Source organism: Cnephaeus nilssonii, assembly GCF_951640355.1.
Source record: "Cnephaeus nilssonii genome assembly, chromosome: 20".
Classification (NCBI taxonomy): Eukaryota; Metazoa; Chordata; class Mammalia; order Chiroptera; family Vespertilionidae; genus Cnephaeus; species Cnephaeus nilssonii.
In genome coordinates, this window is record NC_137091.1 from 34638056 (window position 1) to 34662095 (window position 24040).

The window sequence follows — 24040 nt, forward strand, 5'->3', positions numbered from 1 at the left end:
GTCGATGCTCAACCACTGAGCCAAACTGACTGGGTCTCTTTCTTTCTTTAAAAAAAATAAAATACTGTATATGTATATAGTATTGATTTCAGAAATGAAGGCACAGAGTGAGAGAGAGAAACATCAATGATGAGAAAGAATCATCTATCAGCTGCCTCCTACACGCCCCACACTGGGGATTGAGCCCACAACCCAGGCATTTGCCCTGACTGGAATTGAACCGTGACTTCCTGGTTTGTAGGTCGATGCTCATCCACTGAGAATGCTGGCCAGGCTTCATCCTCTTTCTATTGATAATCTCTCCTTATAAAAAATGTGTTGTGTGCCAGGTTCTGAATTGCTTTCATTTCAAATTAAGTAGGTTAAAAGATTATTAAAGAAACAAATCAACCTATTGTAACTGAATTGTAACTGAATTTCCAGATAAGATACTATTAAAAGTACAGGGTAGAGACTATGATTATGAGCTTTATTTGTGAATTGTCATTATATAGAACCATTGTTTACTGTGGAAAGTTCCACACATATTTAAATTATTTTTCCAATTCTAAATTCACAGCTATTCACAGTTGGATGCATTTGATTCTTATTGGATACTAGAAGCCTGGTGCACGAAATTTGTGCACAGGTAGGGCCCCTAGTCCTGGCTGGTAATCAGGGCCAATCGGGGCCTTCCGGCCGCTGACTGGGGCCTTCCTTTGTTCCACGCCGCCCCCTGGTGGTCAGCGCACATCATAGCAAGCGGTTAAACTCCTGATCAGTCCAACTCCCAAGGGGACAATTTGCATGTTAGCCTTTTATTATATAGGATATTTCTTAGGGTCTTTGATACTCAAAATGAAATATTCTCCCTCTTTTAAGGTGGCTCTAAGTTATAAGATTAGACTAAAAATTTCAGAATAAAAATGACCTTTTCCTTCATTTAAGAAATGATTTATTAAACTTGATCTGTTATATTAGTGTCACTGCTAGAGTTTTTATGTTTTTTATTATTGATTTTTTTAGAGAAAGAGGAAGGGAGAGAGAGAGAAAACATCAATGTGAGAGAGAAACATTGATCAGTTGCCTCCTGTATGCTCCCAGACCAGGGATCTTACCCACAAGCCAGGTATGTGCCCTGACCAGGAAACGAACATGACCTTTTGGTGTACGGGACAACAGCTCCAACCAACTGAGCCACACCAGCCAGGGCGAGAATTATTTTTTAAAATACATTTTTATTGATTTCAGAGAGGAAGGGAGAGGGAGTGAGAGAGAGAAACATCAACGATGAGAGAGAATCATTGATGGGCCGCCTCCTGCACGCCCCACACTGGGGATTGAGCCCACAACCTAGGCATGCTCCCTTGATTAGAATCGAACCCAGGACTCTTCAGTCCTCAGGACAACGCTCTATCCACTGAGCCAAACCAGCTAGGGCTGCTTGACCATTTTAAACCTAAGACAAAGTACCAATCCAACTGTCCCACTCTGAAGGTGCCCAAGCATGCTTCTAACATTCCCTTATTTACAGCCAGGTTTGGGATTGACAGATCCTGAACTGCAGTTGCCTACTTTGTGCTCTGGGGCAAGGCTGGGTATATGTGAGTCCTGTCATCAGTGACTTTGCCCCTTACCTTGGGTGGTTCACCCCTCACAGTCTCATTGTTAGATAAATGAGTTGCGACTATGGTCTATGAGTTAACTAGTGCCTGTGACGGTTTGTTAAGGGTCCCGGAGTCAGAAGATCTGGGTTTAAAATTTAACACTGCTTCTTACTGACTAAATGGCTTTGAGCAAATGTAGCACCTCTAAGCCTCGGCTTGCCCATCTATAAAGTGGAATTACCACCCACCTTCCAGGGTTCTTGTGAAGATCAGAAGCAAGTGGTATGTGTAAAACTCTGTATCCATCACCATCATTTATTATTATTGTTTCAAACATGGCTTGCCAAGGTACTCTTAGTTTTTGTCTGAAATACGGAGCACAATATGCACAAAACCAACATCAGAGAGAAGTGTGCAAATTACTCTTCTAACTGGAACTCTTTTTGGTGGAAAAAGTTACCATTCCCGGAACATTTGCTCTGCTCATTTCTCTCCAGGTTCCTGAGGTAGGCACCTCCCTTTCCCCTCTGTATCTTCCCTTTTGGTGTTGTAAGGTGGCAGTAGTATTACCTTCCCGAGGCAGGAACTGCCAGGACCTTTTCAGTATAAAAGCCTGAGAGAACCCTTTCCACCAGTGGTTCCTGCTCTGTTTGCCTTGCATCCAGAATGGGGCTGTGAAAAAGGAGTGTGTGGGTGGGGGGAGTGGTTCATTGAATACACTCGTAGTAGCTGAGAACCTTTGAACAAGCCAGCCAGTTGACACTTTTCCCTCACTGGATTTATAGAAAATGTGTTGTTTACATTATCTAGAAAGAATTTTGTCTAAAATGAGAAATAGGATCTTAATTGAGTACTTCATGGGATTTCCTTTGTATAAGTTTCACACTGTCAGTCCAGCTAAAATGTGAATTCAGGAAAAATATGCTTTTCTGTATTGAATTTTTTCTTTGTACAAAGCTTTGGCATGCTACCCAAATGTTTTTTAGCGGTAGACTACATAGGACCAGCTCTCTGTATCTTTTCTTTTTGAGTTTAGAAGCATTTCCACCAGTGGTTTTTATGATTGTGTTAACTCCAGTGTTCTTGTAAAATGCCAGGCTAGCTGGATTGAGTGGCTGATTTCTCTTTGATGTTGTCTACCTCAGTTTCATTTGTCCTAGAAATGTGTTATCCTAACTAAAGGTCATTTTCAATTAAAACATGTAGTTCATATTAAAGAATTACAGACAACCCTATAACTTGGTTTTCTATTTATTAGAAAGTGACAAATGTCCACCTCTTTACAAACATCTATCATTTGTCTTAAGTAAGATTACTTTTTCAGTGAAAATATAAATAAAAGAATCAAATGGACTTGTGATTTACACGTTCATTCCACAAATATCCATTGCACCCTTTATTTTGTGCCATGTACTGTTTCAGGCACAGGATACAGTGATGAATAAGACAGAAATTCCTCCCTTTGTATGTATGGATATAAGAGGACGGCAGTCTTAGATAAGACAGTTAGAAGGCATCACTGAAGAGGAGTCATTTGAGTAAAGACCTGAAGGAGTAAACCCTGTTGATAACCAGGAAAAAGAGAACACCAGGCAGAGAGAACAGCTAGTGCAAAGTTCCTGAGGCAGGAGTGACCCTGACTGTTTGAAGAGCAACAAGGACCTATTGTGGCTGAAAGAGTGAGCCCCAGGGAGAGTACTGGGGATGAGGTCAGACGGTAAAGAGGTCGGCCTCTGAAAGTAAGGTGAAGGGAGGCCAGCAGGACAGGATCTGCTGTCCTTGTGCAGGAAGCAGTGATGCCACATCTCCCTTTGCTTGCTTCATTTCCTGGCAGCTCCAGGGCTCTGGTGTCATGGTGGGGCCTCACTGTTGGGAGACCTTGGCCCCTGGGCAGGTGCTCTGTACAGGCATTCCAGAAGTCCAGGGCAGCTACAGATCTCCCAGGAGTTTTATGTCTTTAAGGGGACTATATTTTATCTGTCAGCATTTTTAGTGACTAAGTATCACCACCTTGTAAACGGGTAGGTGGACTTTACTAGTAAATCAAATCTTTATGTCTTTATTTGTAAGAATAGTTTATTGATTTTTAGAGAGAGAGGAAGTGAAAGAGAGAGAACCATTGACATGAGAGTGTAATATCAACCATTTTAAAAAAATATTTTTTGTTGATTTCAGAGAGGAAGGAGGAGAGAGAGAGAGAGAGAGAGAGAGAGAGAGAGAGAGAGAGAAACATCAATGATGAGAAAGAATCATTGATTGGCTACCTCCTGCACACCCCCTACTGGGGATTGAGCCCGCAACCCGAGCATGTGCCCTTGACCGGAATTGAACCCGGGACCCTTCAGTCTCTATCCACTGAGCCAAACTGAGTAGGGCTAACATCAACCTTTGATCAGCTGCCTCCTGCAAGCCCCCCACCGGGGATTGAGTCTGCAAACCTGGGCATTTGCCCAGACTAGGAATCGAACCCTAATCCTTTAGATACACAGGATGACCTACTGAGCCATACCAGCTAGGGCAAATCAAATCTTTATGTAATTGAACCTTGGCTTTCAGTTTGATGCACTGACAGATGTCTTTTGTATACTATGTGGTTACCTATGAAACTGTTTGAAATAATTTGTGAGTACTGACTGACTTAAAGACCTTAATCCAGGCATATTAACATTTATTTAGGATAGATATATGCCAAAAATACTGTAGAATAACAATAATGGGAAATATTAGAAGCTTATTTCAAAATGCGATGTTCATTAACCTTAATGGAATTAAATTTGCATACTGGTTTTGTGTGTGTGTGTGTGTGTGTTTCGTTTTTTGTTTTTTGCCTGAAAGTAAGATTCATTGTTACTTTTTTCTTGTTTTGACTAATAGATCTTCCATAACAGATTATGGAGTAAATATTTCCTAACTGCATGAAAATCCAAATTGCTGCTATTAACCAGAAACTGTAGTTCACTTTATAAAAAGCTTGTATGAATCCATTTTCAAGCTGTTGCTAATTTCTAGTAACTCTTTTTGGCTTATTCTTTTGTTGAGGTGAATCTTCTATTATCTAAATTGTCTTCAGATTTTAGCCTTTAGAAGAACCTATAGCTAATTAAGTAGTTGGCATTCGAGTGAGTCTCTAAATTTAATTGTGAACAACAAACAAGATTTACTGTCTGACCAGCACATTCTATGTGGGTAGAAGCCAGTGAAGCCAGAGGGCATACGCCACTCTGGGGAGACTGGACACTTTGATGTTGAATTGTCAAGACACGCTGTGCAACCAATTTATTATCCTGAAAATTACTAATATAAAGGAGAAACATAAGAAATTAAGCTAATTTCCCTGCCTCTCTGGTACAGACTTTTTTCAGGGTAAACAAATAGCCCCAATGGATAAGATTTGTCTAGTACTTAGAATATACTGCAGTATGTTCTACAGTATACTATATGTATATAAGTATACAGAATATACTATAATAAACCACACAGAATAATACTGAGATTCTTCTATTTAGAAGTAGAGGATAAAACCATTTAGTGAAAGGTCCTAGGGGGAACTTCATAAGGGAGGGATCAGCCCTTTCCCAGCCAAATCCATTTGTCAACCTCAGCATTACTCAATATGATATAACCAGGTGATCATGTCTCCTGATAAGAACCACATAGCTTCACCCCCATAATATATCCTTGTACTTCGCCCCTCCCCGCAAGGGGGAAAAACAAACTAATCAAGCCTCTAGAATAAATTCCCAGTCTACAGGAAATGTGAGACATAGTGGAACAAGTTATACAATACTACAAGGAAGCAATCAGATAAATCCAGAATGTGGCATATTCTACAGGCAGTTGAGCTGATTTGTTCAACAAGTCGAGTACCTTAAAAAACATTAGGTAGAAGGTACCTGAATTAAAAGAGAGTTAGGTTGACTCCCTTGCTACAATCTTCATTTCTCTTTATTGTTGACCTGGGAGGAGGAAAGGGGGTATTGGATCTGGATTTGTTTTGGGTAGATAAAGGAGGGGACCAGCCCTCATCTGAGACACAAAAGAACTGCTTCCAGGACCTGGGACTAGAGGGTCAGCTAGTGAAGGCAGGTGGCGAGTGGCGAAGATGCAGATTTCGGGCAGACAACTTGAACAAGCTGAAGAACCTATGCCACAAGACAACTGGAGAGAAAATGAAGAAAAAAGAGATAGTGGATGACTCCATCCTGGAGAATGTGTTAAATCTCGATGACCTTACCTCAGACACTTTAGCTAATGTGAAAGTGTCACAGATCAAAAAACTCCCAACTCCTCATTGACGAAGTCATCCTGAAGTGTGATGCCAACCTATTAAAGCTAGAGGAAGAGCAGTTTGAGAACCTCTGAGAGATCGGAAACTTCTGCATCCCTCTGTGCCCACAGATAACGATGAGGATGCGGACAACAAAGTAGAGAGGATTTGGGGTGATTATAATGTCAGGAAGAAGTACTCGCAAATGGACCTGGTGGTCATGGTTCATGGCTTTGAAGGCAAAAAAAGGGGTAGTGGTGGCTGGGAGTCAAGGGGGCCCTGGTGTTCCTAGAACAGGCACTCATCCAGTATGCCCTTCACACTTGGGGAAGTCAGGGCTACACTCCCATTTATACCCCGTTTTTCGTGAGGAAAGAGGTCATGCAGGAGGTGGCACAGTTCATCCGGTTTGATGAAGAACTTTATAAGGTGATTGGCAAAGGCAGTGAAAAGTCTGATGATGACTATGATGAGAAATACTTGATTGTCATCTCCAAGCAGCCCATCGCTGCTCTCCACCAGGATGAGTGGCTAGAGTCAGAGGATTTGCCCTTTAGGTGTGCTGGTCTGTCTACCTGCTTTCGCCAAGAGGTGGGCTTCCTTGGCTATGACACCTATGGCATCTTTTGAGTCCATCAGTTTGTCTACTCGTCACCGCATAACAAGAAGTCATGGGAGATGTTTGAAAAGATGATCACCACCGCAGAGGAATTCTGTCAGTCTTTGGGGATCCTGCACCACATCGTGAATATTATCACAGGTTCTTTGAATCACACTGCCAGTATGAAGCTTGACCTGGAGGCTTACTTTCCAGACTTGGTAGCCTTCCGTGAATTAGTCTCTTGTTCTAACTTTACAGACTATCAGGCTCGCTGCCATGAATCTGATACGGGCAAACCAAGAAGATGATGGACAAGGTGGAGTTTATCCATAAGCTCAATGCTACCATGTGTGCCACAACCCGCCTCATCTACGCCATCCTGGAGAACTACCAGATGGAGAAGGGCATCATTGTGCCCGAGGAGTTGAAGGAGTTTATGCCACCAGGTCTCCAGGTCTCTGTGAAGCCTGCACCCATTAACGAGGAGCCACCAAAGAAGCGGAAGCAGCATGAGGGCAGCAAAAAGAAAGGGGCAGCAAGAGCTGTCACCCTGGAGAGCCAGCTGCAGAACATGGAGGTCACCGATTCCTGAATATTCCTTCCTCCCAGTCCTGTCAGCTGGGATCCCAGAGTCTGCCTACGGGCAGGGAAGCCAGACATACCCACTCATCGCCTGGCCCATCTGGCTGCATTGCTGAAACGGGAATCATCTGCTACTTACAGTGCAGTGGAACTCTGTTTGCATGGGCCGAGGGCTGAGGACTGAGGAAACCATGTAATGAAGCCTCTCTGAGGGAGGGCTAGGACTTGCCTGCAGTCTTCCACCTGGGGCTCAGGCCCTGTCTCACAGCTCCACCTGGAACCACACTCACTTTTGCTTTGCCTCCTAGAGAAAGTTGTTCGATTTAGCAAGTAAAAAAAAAAAAAAAATTCGAAGATATAAAAACCAAATACCGGTAAGTCCTAGCCAGTTTGGGTCAAAGGATAAGAGTGTTGGCCTGCGGACTAAAGAGTCCTGGGTTCGATTCTGGTCGAGGGCACGTACCTCAATTGCAGGCTCGATCCCTGGCCCTGGTCGGGGCCGTGCAGGAGGCAACTAATCGACGTGTCTCTCTCACATCGATGTTTCTCTCTCTCTCCTCCCACTCTCTAAAAAAATCAATGGAAAAATATCCTCTGGTGAGGATTGGCCAAAACAAACAAGAACAAATAAAATGAGCCTTTGGGGTTGAGAAACCAAAAAAAGACATTTTAAAAAATAATTTAGGAAGTTTGAACATGTACTAGGTCTTGGTTGATTGGATTTGCTTCAGAACATTTCAACAAAAGTGGAGTTGGGGAGAAGGACTTTTAAAAATGGCATGGCACCCAGCTGGCAGGTCTCTGGTTGAGTGTTGATCTATGAACCAGGAGGTCATGGTTCAATTCCTCGTCAGGGCACATGCCCAGGTTGTGGGCTCGATCCCCAGTGTGGGACATGCAGGACGTAGCCAATCGATTCTCTGTCATCATTGATGTCTCTTTCCCTCTCCCTTCCAAACTCCGAAATCAATGGCCCTAACCAGTTTAGCTCAATGGGTAGAGCGCTGGCCTGCGGACTGAAGGGTCCTGGGTTCAGTAACAATCAAGGGCTCCTGACTGGGTTGCAGGCTCAATCCCCAAATTAGGGTGTACAGGAGGCAGCTAATGAATGATTCTCTCATTGATGTTTCTATTTCTCTCTCTCCCTCTCTGAAATCAATAAAAATACATTTTTTTTTAAAGTATGCCTTTGGGATTAGACACTTAAAAATAATTTTTAAAATTAAACCATGTTGGTAGTTATTGAAGCTTTTTTGATGGATATATAGGAGTTTGTTATACTCTGCTTTTGTGTATATTTGGACATTTTTCAAACTTAAACAAAGGAAGAGAGAAACGTATGACTACCTGATAGCAGTAATGTATCAAGAATACCCAATAAGAGATTCCATTTCATGGAGGCATGGAGGGATTTGTGCATGTGAAGTGGTCTTCTAACAGAAAGGGGAGTATTTAGGAAAACTTCATTTCACTCACAGGTACTCTATTCACTCTGGCACTTCTGATTACCAGATGTGTGGTGGTTTCCCCACACCAGGCATTCCTGACACTATTTATCTGGAGTTAGCATCAGATCTCACCAGATTAAGGGCTCACTCCCACAAGACTGCCCCTCCTCCCCTTTAGATGTCAATCACAAGCCCAGGGTGTGTTACCTGTCCTTCTTGCAGACTGGTTATAAATCAGAGGGTCCCATGATTGATTTGCTAGAGCAGCTCACAGAACTCAGAAAACTGTTTTACTTACTCGATTATAAAAGGATATAACTCAGGAGCAGCCAAATGGAAGAGATGCATAGGACAAGGTACGTAGGAAGATATGTGGGACTTTCATGCGCTTTCCAGGCATGCCACTCTCCTAGCACTTCCATATGTTCACCACCTTGGACGCTCTCCGAACCCCTTCCTTTGGGTCATTGGACTTTTTGGAGGCTTCAGTACATAGGTGTGATTTGATTAAATTATTGTCCATGGATTATTGGTTCTACCTCCAGCCCCTTCTCCCCAGAGGCAGAGGGCTGAAAGTTCCAAACCTCTAATCTGTTGGTTGGTTCCCCTAGCAACAAGCCTCCATCCTTAGGGGCTTTCCAAAAACCATCAACATAAACTCAGGTTTGGATGAAACATGTTACAAATACTTTATCTCTCTTGTTACTTAGAAAATTCCAAGGGTTTTAGGGAGCTGTATGCTAGGAACCTTGAAAGTAGACCAAATATATAAATTCCTTACTATAAATCACAATATTGCAGGGAGTATTATTAAGATATAGTGATGAATGGAAAGCAGAAAAATGAAGAAAATAGAAGTGACTCGAGGAAGAAAATGAGAACAGAGAGAAGACCCCTCTGAAGACAGGACCCTAGCAGCAGGTGTAGGAGTCGAGGAAAGAATGGGTGTGCTCCTAATATTGGTGATTAAACTGACAATGTTGCTTTCTTTTAGGAGAATGATTTAAAATTTCATAGTTGCTAAGAAGATTTGAGCAGACAGTAGTGAAAAATTAGGTTTGGTGGGCAAATTAGAAGGAAACAAAAGATTTCATGGAATGTAATTCTATGTAGAACTAGTTATCCTGAATTATTATTATTATTTTAATATACTTTATTAATTTCAGAGAGGAAGGGAGAAGGAGAGAGAGATAGAAATATCAATGATGAGAGAGAATCATTGATCGGCTGCCTCCTGCACGCCCCCTACTGGGGGTTGAGCCCACAACCAGGGCATGTGCCCTTGACCGGAATCAAACCTGGGACCCTTGAGTCTGCAGGCCGATGCTCTTTCCACTGAGCCAAACCAGCTAGGGCCTGAATTATTTCTTATTCTAAACTAGAGGCTCAGTGCACGGAATTCGTGCATAGGTAGGGTCCCTAGCAGCTGCCAGCTGGGGGCGCCTCCCTTCCCCCAGCCGCCTGCCTCGGCCGCCAACCCCACCCCTGGTCAAAGTCCTGGTTGAACTCCCGGTTGAGGGGACAATTTGCATATTAGGCTTTCATTATATAGGCTTTTTATGGTTGCTGGTCAGCTTGTTAGATTTCACTGCTTTCCTCTTCACCTAGCTGCTACCACTGGGGTAGACTACAGATGAGCTGGCTGTACACTGGCAAAGTTGAGTGAGGACCATCTAAAGTGCTCCAGGCTTGGTGGGCAAGACAGATAAATAAGTAGACTGTGACACTAGGTATGATGAGTGCTGTGATGCATTGGAAAATATCAAGCCTGATCCAGCTCCCTGTGACAGGACTCAGCCCCCCATACCAGACTCTCCTAACTCCTGGTGGATGAGGACAGAGCAGGCCCTGGTAAGAATTTAGATTTTATACAGAATGAGATTGGATTTTTTAAAAGGGGAATTTTGAGCAAGAGACTAATATTTAAGTTGTTTTTAAGAATCACTATGGCTATAAGTGAGAGAAACCAAACTCAAAATACCTTAACAACAATAAAAGCAAAAAGAAGCTCATATAGTACTTATATCATGTTCTGTTCTGAGACTCTACACATTTTTAAATTTTTACTAAATTTATTGGGGTGACTTTAAGATTATATAGGTTTCAAGTGTACAGTTCTACATTATATCATCTGTATATTGCATTGTGTGTTTACCACCCAAAGTTAAGTCTCCTTCCATCACCATATATTTTTTTTGGTTGTTAATCCTCACCAGAGGATACTTTTTCCACTGATTTTTTTAGAGAGGGAAGGGAGGGGGAGAGATAGAAATATCAGTGTGAGAGAGACACATTGATTGGTTGCCTCCCGCACACACCCCAACCAGGGTCCGGGATGAGTGTGCAACTGATGTATGTGCCCTTGACTGGAATTGAACCCTTCAGTCTGTAGGTGATGCTCTGTGCACTGAACCAAACCGGCTTGAGCTCATCACCATATTTTTTATGAGACTATACACATTAACATACCAAATTCTATTAATAACCTTATGAGTTAGGCACTATTCATGTGCCTATTTTGTTGATGTGGAGACTGAGGTATGGAGAAATTAAGCAGTTTATCAAAAGTCTCATGGCAGATCTAGATTTTAGACCCAGGCAGTCTGGCCTACAGAGTACAAACTCGCAACTGTAGCACTGAAGTGCCTTTTAGCAAAACAATGTATAGTAGTCCGCCCTTATACATGATTTCACTTTCCACAATTTCAGTTACCTTTGGTCCAAAATATTACATGGAAAATTCTGGAAATAAAAAATTCACAAGTTTCAAATTGCACATCATTCTGAGTGATCTGATGAAATCTCCTGCCTTCTTGCTCCATACTGTCTGGTATGTGAATCATCTCTTTGTCCAGAGTATCCTCACTTTCTACTCTACCTCCCCATTAATCAGTAAGCATCTTGGTTGTCAGATGGAGTGTGTGGTCTCACAGAGCTTGTGTTCAAGTCACCCTTGTAATACTTGATAATGGCCCCAGACCACAAGACGGTGATGCTGGCAATTCGGGTACGCCAAAGAGACGTCATAAAGTGCTTGTTTGTCAGAATGTCCATTTTAGCTAAGTCCCGATGCCTGTGTCATTCACCTCACTTCATCTTCTCATGCAGATATTTTATCATCTCACGTAACAAGAAAGGTGAGTACAGTGCAGTGAGATACTGTGAGAGAGACCATATTCACCTACATTTTATTACTGTTATTACAATTGTTCTATTTTATTAAGTTAATCTCTTACTATGTCTAAGTTATAAATTAAACTTTATCATAGGTATATATGTATAGGAAAAAACATAATGTAAATAGGATTCAGTACTAATCTGCGGTTTCAGCAAGGTTGAGGACACTTGGAAACAAAGTAATGTTTGAGGTATGAGGATTGAAGAGAAAGAAATGATTGAATGACTTTGGAATTTCTAATAAAAGCAACCAATTTGAATCGGCTTCATTTCATTCACTTTAAACATTTAAACTGATGAAAAATAAATGCTAAAATCCCTGGAAATGTTAGACACTATGACATACAAGACAGTTTTACTTCTTCACTCTGCTGGGATTGAAAAAGACAAATTGTTAAGTGAGGTTGAGCAGAAAATGAACTTAGTGAGACACTGTGTGTATTGAGGTGAAGATCATTGGTGTGTTAGGAGATGGAGTGGTCTCGGGTATTCTGTAATTTCAGCAAGCATATATTAAGGACTTAGGCCTCAGCTCTAGATGAGGAATAATGAAAAAAATATTTTGGCCTTAGCTAGTTTGGCTCAGTGGATAGAGCTTCAGCCTGCAGACTGAAGGGTCCCTGGTTCGATTCCAGTCAAGGGCACAGGCCCGGGTTGTGGGCTCGATCCCTAGTAGGGGCGTGCAGGGGCAGCCAATCAGTGAGTCTGTCTCATTTATATTTCTCTCCCTCCCTTCCTCTCTGAAATCAATAAAAATATTTTTAAAAATAATTTTTTTGAAATATTTTAGGAAGTAAAGTTGAGTAGATCCTCCAAAATTATGGTGGTGTGGAAAAGATGGTCTTTTGGGGTTCAAAATAGGATGACCTTAAACTAAAACCTTTTTTAATTAATAAAGTATAAAAATTACCAAAAAGGCTCTGGCCAGGCGGCCCACAGACTGTAGGGTCTTGGGTTTGATTCCTGGTCAAGGGCATGGACCTGGGTTGCAGGTTCAATCCCTGGCCCTAGTAGGGGTGTGTACAGGATACCAGTCGATGTATCTCTCACATTGATGATTTTTTTCTCTCCCTCCCTCCCTCCTTCCATTCCTCTCTTCCAGCCTTTCTGAAAGTCAATGGAAAAAATATTCTCGAGTGAGAATTAACAACAAAAAATTACCAAAAGAAAAGGTTTTCTGGTTATGTCCATAAACACAATACCCTTAGCAGCAAATCTTGTACATATACAGGGGAATGGGAAAGCGAATTCATGCCCTTCTCTCCTCCATCAGGGATTCCCAGAAAAGTCGGTCTCAGCAGATCCTTGATTGACGTTTATAATCCAGAATGTTCCATGGAGGCACAAGGGGAAGGGTCACTGATTGTCTATACTCAGTGACCTTTATGAGGAATTTAAGTCACACCCAAAGGTTTCTCCTAATGCAAAAGTCTGATAATGGCCTGTTATCCAAAATTCTATCAATTTGGGATGCATTGGGGTGAATGGATTTATTTTTTTAATGTAAATGCCGAGAACAAGACTGATGTACTGAAGGACTGGACGGATGTTTTGGGGTTGGGGATTTCTTTTTTTTTTTTTAAATATATTTTATTGATTTTTTACAGAGAGGAAGGGAGAGGGATAGAGAGCTAGAAATATCAATGAGAGAGAAACATCGACCAGCTGCCTCCTGCACAACCCCCACTGGGTATGTGCCCGAAACCAAGGTACATGCCCTTGACCGGAATCGAACCTGGGACCTTTCAGTCTGCAGGCCGAAGCTCTATCCACTGAGCCAAACCGGTTTCGGCATGGGAATTTCTTAAGAGGCAGGAAAAGCTGCTCTTTTTCCAAGCCCCAGATGCCTTCCCCCTGTTTATCATTGCTTTTTCCATCCAGGCTTAGCAGCTGTTCTCTGCTGTGGAGATCATAAAATCTGAGGCTCGTGCCACCCAGGAATACCACAGGCCACCCCTCTTGTTACTCTTGCCTCCATCCCTTTCCCACTGTCAGTGAAGACTGAGCGATGCCTCTCAGTCCGCATTCCCATCCCCATGGTCTGACTGTACGGAGGATGCCAGGGTTCCTCTCCTCTTCTTCGTATCCACCCACTGTTGTCATAGGAAGATAGAGCAGCCTGTGGTTAGAAATACAGCCTTTGGAGTCCAACAGACCTGGCATTGGATCTCTACTACACATCAGGTTTCTCTCTGTAAGCCTCAGTGGTGTCATCTGTAAATGGATGAATCGCTGTCGCCCGCAGAGTTGCTTCACTGCATATAAAGTGCTTGGTACGGGTTAATCCTTCAATAAATGGTAATTGTTGATAGAGCTGTAACTATAGCTCCACTGACATTTTAAATTCAAATGTCTCTCTTTTGTTCCCCTGCTTGCCACATCTGTTCTGCAACCTCACTGAATACCGCAGTCCAGGAAACTCCATGTGAAAAGCAGCCATCCGCTGCCCTGGGGTCACACGCTTCCATGTTCATAACTTTAGAGTCTATATTTCCTCCAGGTTTCTCAGGAACATCCCAAGGACTTGCCCATCCCTGCGTCAGGCAGTGTGGGGTCTGTTTCAGCAGGGGAGGTGGGCTAAGACAGATGTGTATAGAAAAGATGGGTAGCCGAAACCGGTTTGGCTCAGTGGATAGAGCATCAGCCTGCGGAATGAAGGGTCCCAGGTTCGATTCCGGTCAAGGGCACATACATTGGTTGCGGGCACATCCCCAGTGGGGGGTGTGCAGGAGGCAGCTGATGGATGTTTCTCTCTCATCAATGTTTCTAGCTCTATCCCTCTCCCTCTCTATAAAAAATCAATAAAATATATTAAAAAAAAAAAAGATGGGTAGAGGTAGGCTGGAGGTTGAGCTCTATCCTCTCTCTGGATATGCTGTTTATGCTTAGAGCAGATATTCTGTGAAATGGGCTTTTTTTAAGGTCCAGGGTAACTATTGGTTTGATTGGCTTTTAATGAATTGCTTACAACGCAAATATATTTTGTCACAAACATATTTACATTGTCATTCCATGCATCATGTGTAGGAGGAGGGAGGGACTTAGTTCTTGTTCTCATCCGTCCTTATTAGGGAAGAAATTTAGATTAAATGATTCATCCAAGGTCAAATATGTAGTAGGTTAATGGAGACAACATACCAACTGTGCAGCATCTCTCCCCACACTTACTCCTCCAGCAGCACCCTCCTCCTCTCACCATTCTCCCACTCAACAGTGAGAGCATGCTCCCGTCCTGCCATCGACCAGCACTGTCAGAAAATGCCCTATTCTGCACCCTGCATCAGGGCCCTTTTCCTGAATTGTCCCTTTTAGAGGAGGATGGGGTAACTCGCTCTGTTCCCTTGGTCCTCTCAGAGAGCCTTTTCCTTCCCACCTCACCCTTTAGCATTTCTCCTCCAGTAGCCCTGGCTTCGCATATCTACTTATTGATTTGTTCCCCACCATTAGAAGGCAACTCTCATGAGGACAGGGATTTGCTCATTGTCTCTCTTGTAGTAGCTTCTGGCCTGTTTTGTGCTTGTACACATCAGGCATTCACATACAACATATTGTTGGAAAAATGAATGACTTGGTTGTACTGGTCTAAAGCTGTACGAGTGTGACCCCAGAACACAAGGGCATGACATCTCTACTTCCCTTCCTCCTCCCTTTGCCATACCCTGCCAGAAACTGAGGAAGGAGGAGGAAGAGTTTGTATACCTGAGGACCCAGCTCTCCTCCTGTGTTTGTACTGTGTGGAGCTTCGGGACACCCTCATTCTGGTGCATGCCAGTTAAGGTCGAGTTTCTGTCATGTCCCTGGTCTCAGTGCATCCAGCCCACAGCTGTATCCAGTTGTTTAAAGCCTGTTGAAGGCAGTGGGACACACTGGCTAAGCACATAGACATCTGAGTCTTGTGACCTCTGTGCCACATCCAGTTTGTGTTCCCTTGACAAAGTTTAAACCTTTCTGTGTCCTAGCCTTATTGTCTGTAAAATGGGAATGACCTTATGCAGTTGTTGCCAGGATTAAATTAAATGATCCATGTGATATCTTTAACATAGGAGAAATATAGACTGAGTGTTCCATTAAAGCTGGCTGCTAAGTATGGTACAAATTAAATGCCATTTATTTCATTCATGTCTCATGTCTGTAGGCTGCTAAGTCTACTTCCTTTGTGTCCCTCACCCTGCCCCATCTGACACAGATCATTGATGCGGTATAGCTTTGAGGGAGGTCTGTGAGTAGAAACCCATACCTGTAGTTTAGCCTGTAGTTCTGATTGTTAACTATAGGGGGTGGCTCCTTTGGTGTGAGATTTCTGTTAGTTTGTTTGTTTTAGTTTGGTCCTAGTGATTTCCACCAGGAAAAATAATCCAGAGGGATTGTCACCACTAGGAACTTCCCTGAGTCTCTTTCTCCAGGAAGCAGAACTCTTTGACTAGTGGGACAGGAGCTCCCCAGACAGGCATCTGAAATGTGCACTAGGAAGTGAGCAGTCCAAGTTTAAGTCTTATTTTTGGCTGCTCCAAGGGACAGGACTGGGCCAGAGGGTCAGCATTGGGGTCTTATGAAACAAAGCTGACAGACCAGTCTTCTAGGAGCCAACAAAACCTACTGGACAATTCCATTGTTTCATAAGATTTTAGTTCCTTGCAAAAGGCAATGGAAACTGTTTCCCAACATTCACCACCTTCCCAAGGCAGTTCACTGAGTGCCCCTGCCAGTTGGATAAATTGCAAACTCAATAAAGTAAAGTTTTTAAGTAACCTCCTATGTAAGCCAGTGAAATTTGAAATACATTCCATGAAAAAAAAAATGTGATTGTATGGTACATGATAAAAGTGGCAAAAGTTTTTGTGGTCAAATTTGGTATGGACAAAACAAATGTAAAAGATTAGGGGAAATATCAGTAACCTGGAGAGTCTCTGCTCAAGTTGCCTTTTAAGTGGCAAGTTCTTGCTCTCCTTTAAAGAAAAAGAAATAGTTAATCCTAGAGAACACCTTGTAACTGGGGTTAACTCAAGCAAGGAAACGGGGACCCGCGTGGGAACCCAGAGGAAGGGGCCTGCCTGCAACTAGGATCAGTGCAGCAAAGCTTCTGGAGGACCAGGGAGAAGAGGCTGGTGCCCCGGAGAACAGCTTTAGCAAGTGCCAACGGCTTGTAGATAAATACACATCCCTATCTTAAAATGTTTGTGTTATGTAGTATTTCTAGTATATACATTATTATAATTACAGATTAGTAGTATATGTTAAGGTAGTGTTAGGTATATGGTACTTTTAAAATTAGTTTCTTACTTTAATGGACTACTTCATCAAACAACCAATTACTAACATGGATCCGGTGAGGGTTTCTGCTGGACTAACAAATGGAATTGCCCAGTAGGTTTTGTTGACTCCTAGAAGACTGGTCTGTCAGCTTTGTTTCATAAGAGTAGAAGTATGACATAAAGCTATGTTAATAACTATGTTAATAAACTGTTACCAAAGTAACCTGTATCTTTGGATTCCATTTCTGTGGAATGTCTTCTTAGAGTAAAACCGACTTTTCAGATTTTTTAATCACATGGCTTTTACTCTGCCTTCTGAATGCTGTGTAGATATAATTGGAATTGTGGGTTGCTCTGCTTTAGCCTGAGCTCACAGACAGGCAGGTTAATGTGAGCCAGAGTCCAGATGAGGGGAGTGGAGAACAGGAAGGAAAAGTGAGAAGTTGGAAGGTGCCTATGAACCTTGGGGCTTGCTATTTGGTTGACTTGTAGGCATCAGGCACCCAGGTCTAAAGATGAGAACAAAGGCAGATACTTCTAAAGCATGGTGACTTTTATTTATTTTTTTAAATATATTTTTATTGATTTTTTTTTTACAGATAGGAAGGGAGAGGGATAGAGAGTTAGAAACATCAATGAGAGAGAAACATCGACCAGCTGCCTCCTACACACCCCCTACTGGGGATGTGCCCGCAACCAAGGTGCATGCCCTTGACCAGAATTGAACCTGGGACCCTTCAATCTGCAGGCCGACGCTCTATCCACTGAGCCAAACCGGTTAGGGCGATGGCGACTTTTAAACTTCATATAATTTCAGATTTCCAGTTAATTGTTACCTTCTACTCAGATTGATGGCTGAGAATTTATTGCACTAATGTAGTAGCAACCCATAATCTAAAAATGCCTGGCTCTTGTTTTCACAGGTGTTGGGGCGATGTTTCCTGACCGTGGTGCAGGTCCATTTCCAGTTTCTGACCCAGGCCTTACAGAAGGTCCAGCCAGTGGCTCACTCTTGCTTTGCTGAGGTGGTTGTGCCTGAAAAAAAGAGCAGCAGCAGCTTATCTGGCATGGGCCACACACCTGAACTGGAGGAAGCTGTGCGATCTTGGAGAGGGGCTGCTGAGGTAACTCTGACTTTGGGGAGATTGCTGCCCTGTGTTCAAACAGGCGAGGCCTTTGCCTGTGGGTTCTTAAAAGAGCCTTATTTCGAATTTTAAACTGTAACCAATAACTTGTTCATTCATTTAACAGAGAATGTCTTTGTAAATGCCCACTTTGTGTCAGACATGCACCAGGCATGGGGTGACAGTCTCTACTCATCCTTGTTGGTTGGAGAAAGGGCTTACAAAACCCGGTTAAGGGGCTGTGGTGGAGGTGCGTGGGAACCCAGAGGAAGGGGCCTGCCTGCAACTAGGATCAGTGCAGCAAAGCTTCTGGAGGGGCCAGGGAGAAAGGGCTGGTGCCTCGTCTGTAAGACAGACGGGAGCTGGCTGCAGAGGGTGAGTAGTCAGCCAGGCAGCTAGGTGGGGATATAGTTGGTGAGAACACATTTCTTGTCGGCAATTGACTATTCCTTTGTTTCCAAGGCAGGGGGAACAGAAAGAAGCCTTCTCAAGTTGGGACTTCAACTAGCACTTAGTTTTGTGTTACAGAGTAAAAGATAATTTATGAGTAGTATAAGGAGTAGTATATTGATTTATTATATAATACTTATTATTTATTATATAAATATTATTATATCATATTTAGTTTGAGTCATTCCATAATTAAATTGGGAAAATTTCATTTTATGTTTTAGAGATCTTCTTTAATCAGTTTCTTTTAAAGAACAGTTGTTTTGTTTGTTAAATATGTTTTCATTAATTTCAGAGAGAGAGAGAGAGAGAGAAACATCATTGATGAGGGAGAATCATGGTTCAGCTGCCTCCCACAAGCCCCCTACCCAGGATAGGGCCCATAATCCAGGCATGTGCCCTGACCAGGAATCAAACTGGTGAACTCTTAGTTCATGGGTCAATGCTCAACCACTGAACCACATCGGTCGGGCTTAATCAAATTTTTAAATGTGATTTTTTACACCTTAACATCTTACATTCTGTCATTTTCTTAATTCAGTTTTATACTGTTCTGCTGCATTGTTGTGATTTCTTTTGAATTTCCTTTCAGGTTTTTTTCCTGTTTGTTTTGGTCTCACTTTCCTGTTAAGGGCTTTTCTTAGCTTTCTTTTATATATATCTATATATTTTTTTCTTTATTAAGGCATTACATATGTGTCCTTATCATCCCATTGCCCCCCTCCCATCCCACCCCCCACTCATGCCCCTCACCCCTCTGGTGTCTGTGTCCATTGGTTAGGTTTATATGCATGCATACAAGTCCTTTGGTTGATCTCTGCCCCTTACCCCCACCCTCCTCTACCTTCCCTCTGAGGTTTGATGGTCTGATTGATGCTTTTCTGTCTCTGGATCTGTTTTTATTCATCAGTTTATGTTGTTCATACTATTTTCTTAGCTTTCTTGCTGTTTATCAGAGCAGCCCTTAAGTGCTAATTGGGGGTCAAATGTGAGAGTGGGACCTGTTGACTTTATCGCAGGTGGCTGAGCAGTGGAATCCAGACCTTTGTCTTGCCATCTTACAATCCTGTGTGTCCTGCGGCTGCTGCCTTCAACCTCCTGATCACGCAGCTCACATTTATATCCTTAGTACCTGGCTCACGGTGCTCTCCTCTCCATCTGTTGGCATCATTCATGCTGGGAATCCAGCCCACGTGAGGCCTCCTGGGGATCCCTTGACCTGCTCGCCTTGACCTTTTCCTTCACCCACTTCAGTCTGCCCATGGGTTCTGCCTTTCCTTACTTTGCTTCCGGCCAGTGACAGTACCCCACACTAGTGAGGAAATAGAATCTGCTCGGCAGCAGCCCCTCTTCTTCACATCACCAAGCGACATCCCTCCCTCAATGCAGACCCTCTTCTCTTCCTTCCTCTCCTCCTGTCCAGGGCCTACTCTGCCCCCGCCTTCAAGGCTTCTGTGGTGGGACCCTGTGTTTTCTCCCCGTCAGCGTGCTCCCACCAGGACACAGACATGCTTACTAACCCAAAAGTCCACCCTGCCCTACCCTGTTTCTCTGCTCTTTCCATAGCCAACTTCTTAGAACTGTTCAACTCACCGTTGATTCAGTCTTAAAAATATTATGACACATTTCAAGCACATAGGAAATGGCACACATACTCATCTATCTTCCTTTTAGCTTCGTAAAATGAATCTTAACTTTTTGCTACATTTGCTCTATACCTTTTATTTTTCATAGAAAAATATTATTGCAAAGTCAAATGAATCCCCTTTGTACCTCTCCACTATCTTATTTACATTCCTTCCTCTCTAAAGATAACCTCTTGAGTGTGGAGTCTGTGACTCCTGTGCATATTTTTATATTTTTGCTCTATATGCATATATTCATAAATAGTATAAGGTTTTATTTTATACAATGTGAAACGTCATATGAATAGCATCATTCAGCTCACTGAAATCTGGCCTCCACTCCTACACAAGAACATGCCTTCTCTTGTCAAGGTCACTGCTGCCTCTGTGTTGCCAAGTCCAGGAAACCCTTTGCCTCCATTCAGCAGCTCACAGCAACATGAGCGCTTGGAAATCCTTTCTTCTTGTGGCATTTTCTGGACCAGGCGTTCTTAGTCACCCTTTAACCTCTCAGGCCATCCTCTCCATCTACTTTGCTAGCTTCTCCTCTTCAACAAAATCTATGAATATGAGTTTCTTAAGGCTCAATTCTAGGGAATCTCTGTCGAGTCTTGGGTCTTTAAAAACTGTGTCCTCGGGCCCCTCAAATGTGTGGACCAGGCCACTTCTCCTGTGGGCTCCAGGCCCTGTATCAGCTTCTGCTTACCTCAGGTATCTAGGTGTCTCAGGCTTCATTTATCCCCACAAACCTTTTTTCTCCCCCCGCCCCCTCCCCCCAAAAAATCTTCCCCATGCTAGCAAGTGGTGCTATTCCACTCGGGGTCATTCATGCAATAAGCCTGAGATTTATCCTCCAATTTTTCTGTCATGTTTACATCTATCCATAAGAAAGGCTTATAGGTCGCACCTGCAAAATATCCCAGATCTGTCCCTTTCTTTCCATGTCCACTGTCACTATCCTAGTCCAGATTCTCTTCTGACACTTTTAGTAGCTAGACTCCTTTCTCCCTTTCCTGTCTGGCCATTCTTCATCTCTTTCCATTTAAAATTGGGTGACGTTGCATCCCATTTCCTTAGGGTAAAGTGTGGACCCTTCCCTATGACCTGCCTAGTTCTGCATAGTCTGGCCTTGCTCATCAACCTATCAGTGGTCACTGTCCCCTTCGCACACTTGGTTCTCGTTTTCCGCTGCTGTGTCAGCCTGTTCTAGCTCCGTCCCACACTTCCATTGACTACCTCCTTCTCCTTCTTAAACTTTCAGCCTAAACGTCAGTGTCTAGAGTGTTCCTATTACAGTCTTTGTTTCCATCCATGTTCTTTTCTCCACTTTTAATTATTTTAGAGAAATATCTTTTTTATTATTTATTTATTGGTCTTTTTAGAGAGAGAGAAGACATCAGTCTGTTGTTCCTCCTATTTATGCATTGGTTGATTCTTATGTGGTCCAGACTTGGGATCAAACCCACAACCTTCACGTATCAGGACGATGCTCTAACCAACTGAGCTACCCGGCCAAGGCCACCGTTTTTAATTTTTAACCCTTTGCACTCGCTTGCTTTTTTCTCGATTCCTTTATTCTAATGCTAACCGTGTCGAGTCACACTCGATATCCGAGTGCAAAAGGTTTTAAATGTTTTATATCTTTATTTATTTAAAATATTTTTACTGATTTTTAGAGAGGAAGAGAGAGAAAAAAACATTGATGTGAGAGTGAACCATCTCTTGGCTGCCTCCTGCATACCCTTGACCGGGAATTGAACCAGCAATCCTTCAGTGCCGAGCTCATTCTCATTCCCCCTGCTCCCCTCCACACCCCCACCAGGACACCAGAGCTCACGTGCTCAGGTGCCAGGTGCCTGCAAGGAGCCCGCCCCGCACCTACACAGCCTCTTCCGGGTGAGCCGGGCCACAGCCACCGGGACCGCAGTGGCCGGTCTGACTCCCCGTGGGTTTGCGCAGGAGCCGGTCTGTGAGGCCGGCCGGGAGAGACCGCGCTGCCTGCCTGGCTTCTGTGCGGTGCTGCTGGGTGGCCCAGAGGTCAGCTGGGATCTGCCCTTCCATGCCAGACGCTCGCACTTCGATTGCCGGCCAGGCCTAGGGACCAAATTTCGTGCACTGGGCCTCTAGTATATAGATAGTTGCTCACTACTTTTCCTTAGTCCTACAACTTTGGTAAACATTAAAACTCTTACACTAGCCTAGATAACAAAACTGTTTAAAAATGTTATTTGTTGCACTAATATTATTGCAACAAAAATAGACATTGGAGAATTGAAAGAGAGTTCATCCTGAAGCTCTCCTCCCACCTAATAAATCAGATACTTATTTTTCTTACTCTCTAGTCATGAACCATAACTTACATTTTATCATAAGGAAAGATTAGTTTTTTCTTATTTTTTTCTTATGTACTCTTCGTAAACATGTTTAATGCCTGAATAATTAATATTTAATTTTTCTGTGCAGCCCTAGCCGGTTTGGCTCAGTGGATAGAGCATCAGCCTGCGGACTGAAGGGTCCCAGGTTCGATTCCGGCCAAGAGCACATGCCCAGGTTGTGGGCTCGATCACCAGTAGGGGGCATGCAGGAGGCAGCCGATCAATGATTCTCTCTCATCATTGATGTTTCTATCTCTCTATCCCTCTCCCTTCCTCTCTGAAATCAATAAAGAAATAGATTTAAAAAAAATTTTTTTTCTGTGCATATTTCAAAAGCTCTGTTTTTCCTTTAATGTTCCAATGTATTTTTTTATTGTTCTGTATTGGTGTGACTTTTACTTTGGTATATAGGAACACCCAACCATATATATTGTTGTTTTTTTTATTCTGGAAACACCATATGCCAATATTCTAGGTTATTTGTCTTTCTAGAGCAGAGAAATTTTAAATGAAAATATTTTTATATATAAAAAATAAATAACAGGTCAGGAAGTTATTTTTCCCCCAGTGTTTCTTTTCTTTTTTAAAATATATTTTTATTGATTTCAGGAGAGAGAGAAACATCAATGATGAGAGAGAATTATTGACCGGCTGCCTCCTGCATGCCCCCTACTGGGGATCGAGCCGGTAACCCTGGCATATGCCCTGACCAGGAATCGAACTTTGGGACCCTTCAGTCCACAGGCCGATGTTCTATCCACTGACCCAAACCAGCCCAGCTTTCCAGGGTTTCTTAAAGATGGTTCTGTGTCAGGCTTATGTTTTCTTCAGGATGCTTGCTGGAATCTTTCAAAATTTCTGGCTGCCCACTTCTTAATACAACCAATCCAGAATGTCTGGCTTATATCTTAATGCTTAGATGATTTCTTGCTTTATTTTCTTTGTTTTTGTATTTTATCTTTTTAATTTTGCCAGTTTCTGCAGCATCGTCTTTTACCTACTAGTAATTATTTATGTTGCAGGCAACGTCTAGACTAAGAGAAAGAGGCTGTGATGGCCGCCTGGCAGGAATTGAAGTCCAACAGCTCTTCTGTTCTCAAAGTGCAGCGATTCCTGAGCACCAGCTAAAAGAACTGAACATAAAAATTGACAGTGCTTTGCAAGTAAGTTTTTCAGAGCTGGCACAGCGATACCTCAGGGATAGGGACAAGGGAGGGAGTTACAGTTGTGATATTGAACCAACTGGAAAGAGTAATATGATAGTAGCTGGCCTTACGTGTTTTAAAAATTATAGAAATTTTAAATTTCTATTTTCATTGGACTTTGTCATTTTATAATCTATGTAATCTTGATTTTTTAAAATAATTTCTTTTCAGGCATATAAAATAGCTCTGGAAAGCTTAGGCCACTGTGAATATGCAATGAAAGCTGGTTTCCACTTGAATCCAAAAGCAATTGAAGCCAGTTTGCAGGTACACTTTTCTTTCTGGTAGTTCTTGGAAGCTGTGGCATGGCAGTCTCGCCATACCAAGTGAACCAAGTGTCTTGACAGA

At 42.8% G+C, this 24040-nt stretch overlaps 1 protein-coding gene and 1 pseudogene across 7 annotated transcripts in view; both read left to right on the forward strand.

Moving 5' to 3' along the window:
* The window catches only part of GARRE1 (granule associated Rac and RHOG effector 1), an 83524-nt gene that overhangs the window by 33557 nt on the left and 25927 nt on the right, over nucleotides 1–24040 (forward strand). For all 6 annotated transcript variants that reach the window (XM_079800073.1, XM_079800075.1, XM_079800072.1 and 3 more), the window contains 3 exons: nucleotides 17837–18037; nucleotides 23510–23650; nucleotides 23864–23959. In XM_079800073.1, coding sequence (XP_079656199.1) covers nucleotides 17837–18037; nucleotides 23510–23650; nucleotides 23864–23959 — 438 coding nt within the window. The remainder of the gene's footprint in view (nucleotides 1–17836; nucleotides 18038–23509; nucleotides 23651–23863; nucleotides 23960–24040) is intronic.
* On the forward strand, nucleotides 1669–11747 carry LOC307092414 (serine--tRNA ligase, cytoplasmic-like; annotated as a pseudogene). The gene is made up of 3 exons: nucleotides 1669–1699; nucleotides 1786–1868; nucleotides 5492–11747. The product of its transcript is annotated as a serine--tRNA ligase, cytoplasmic-like (transcript).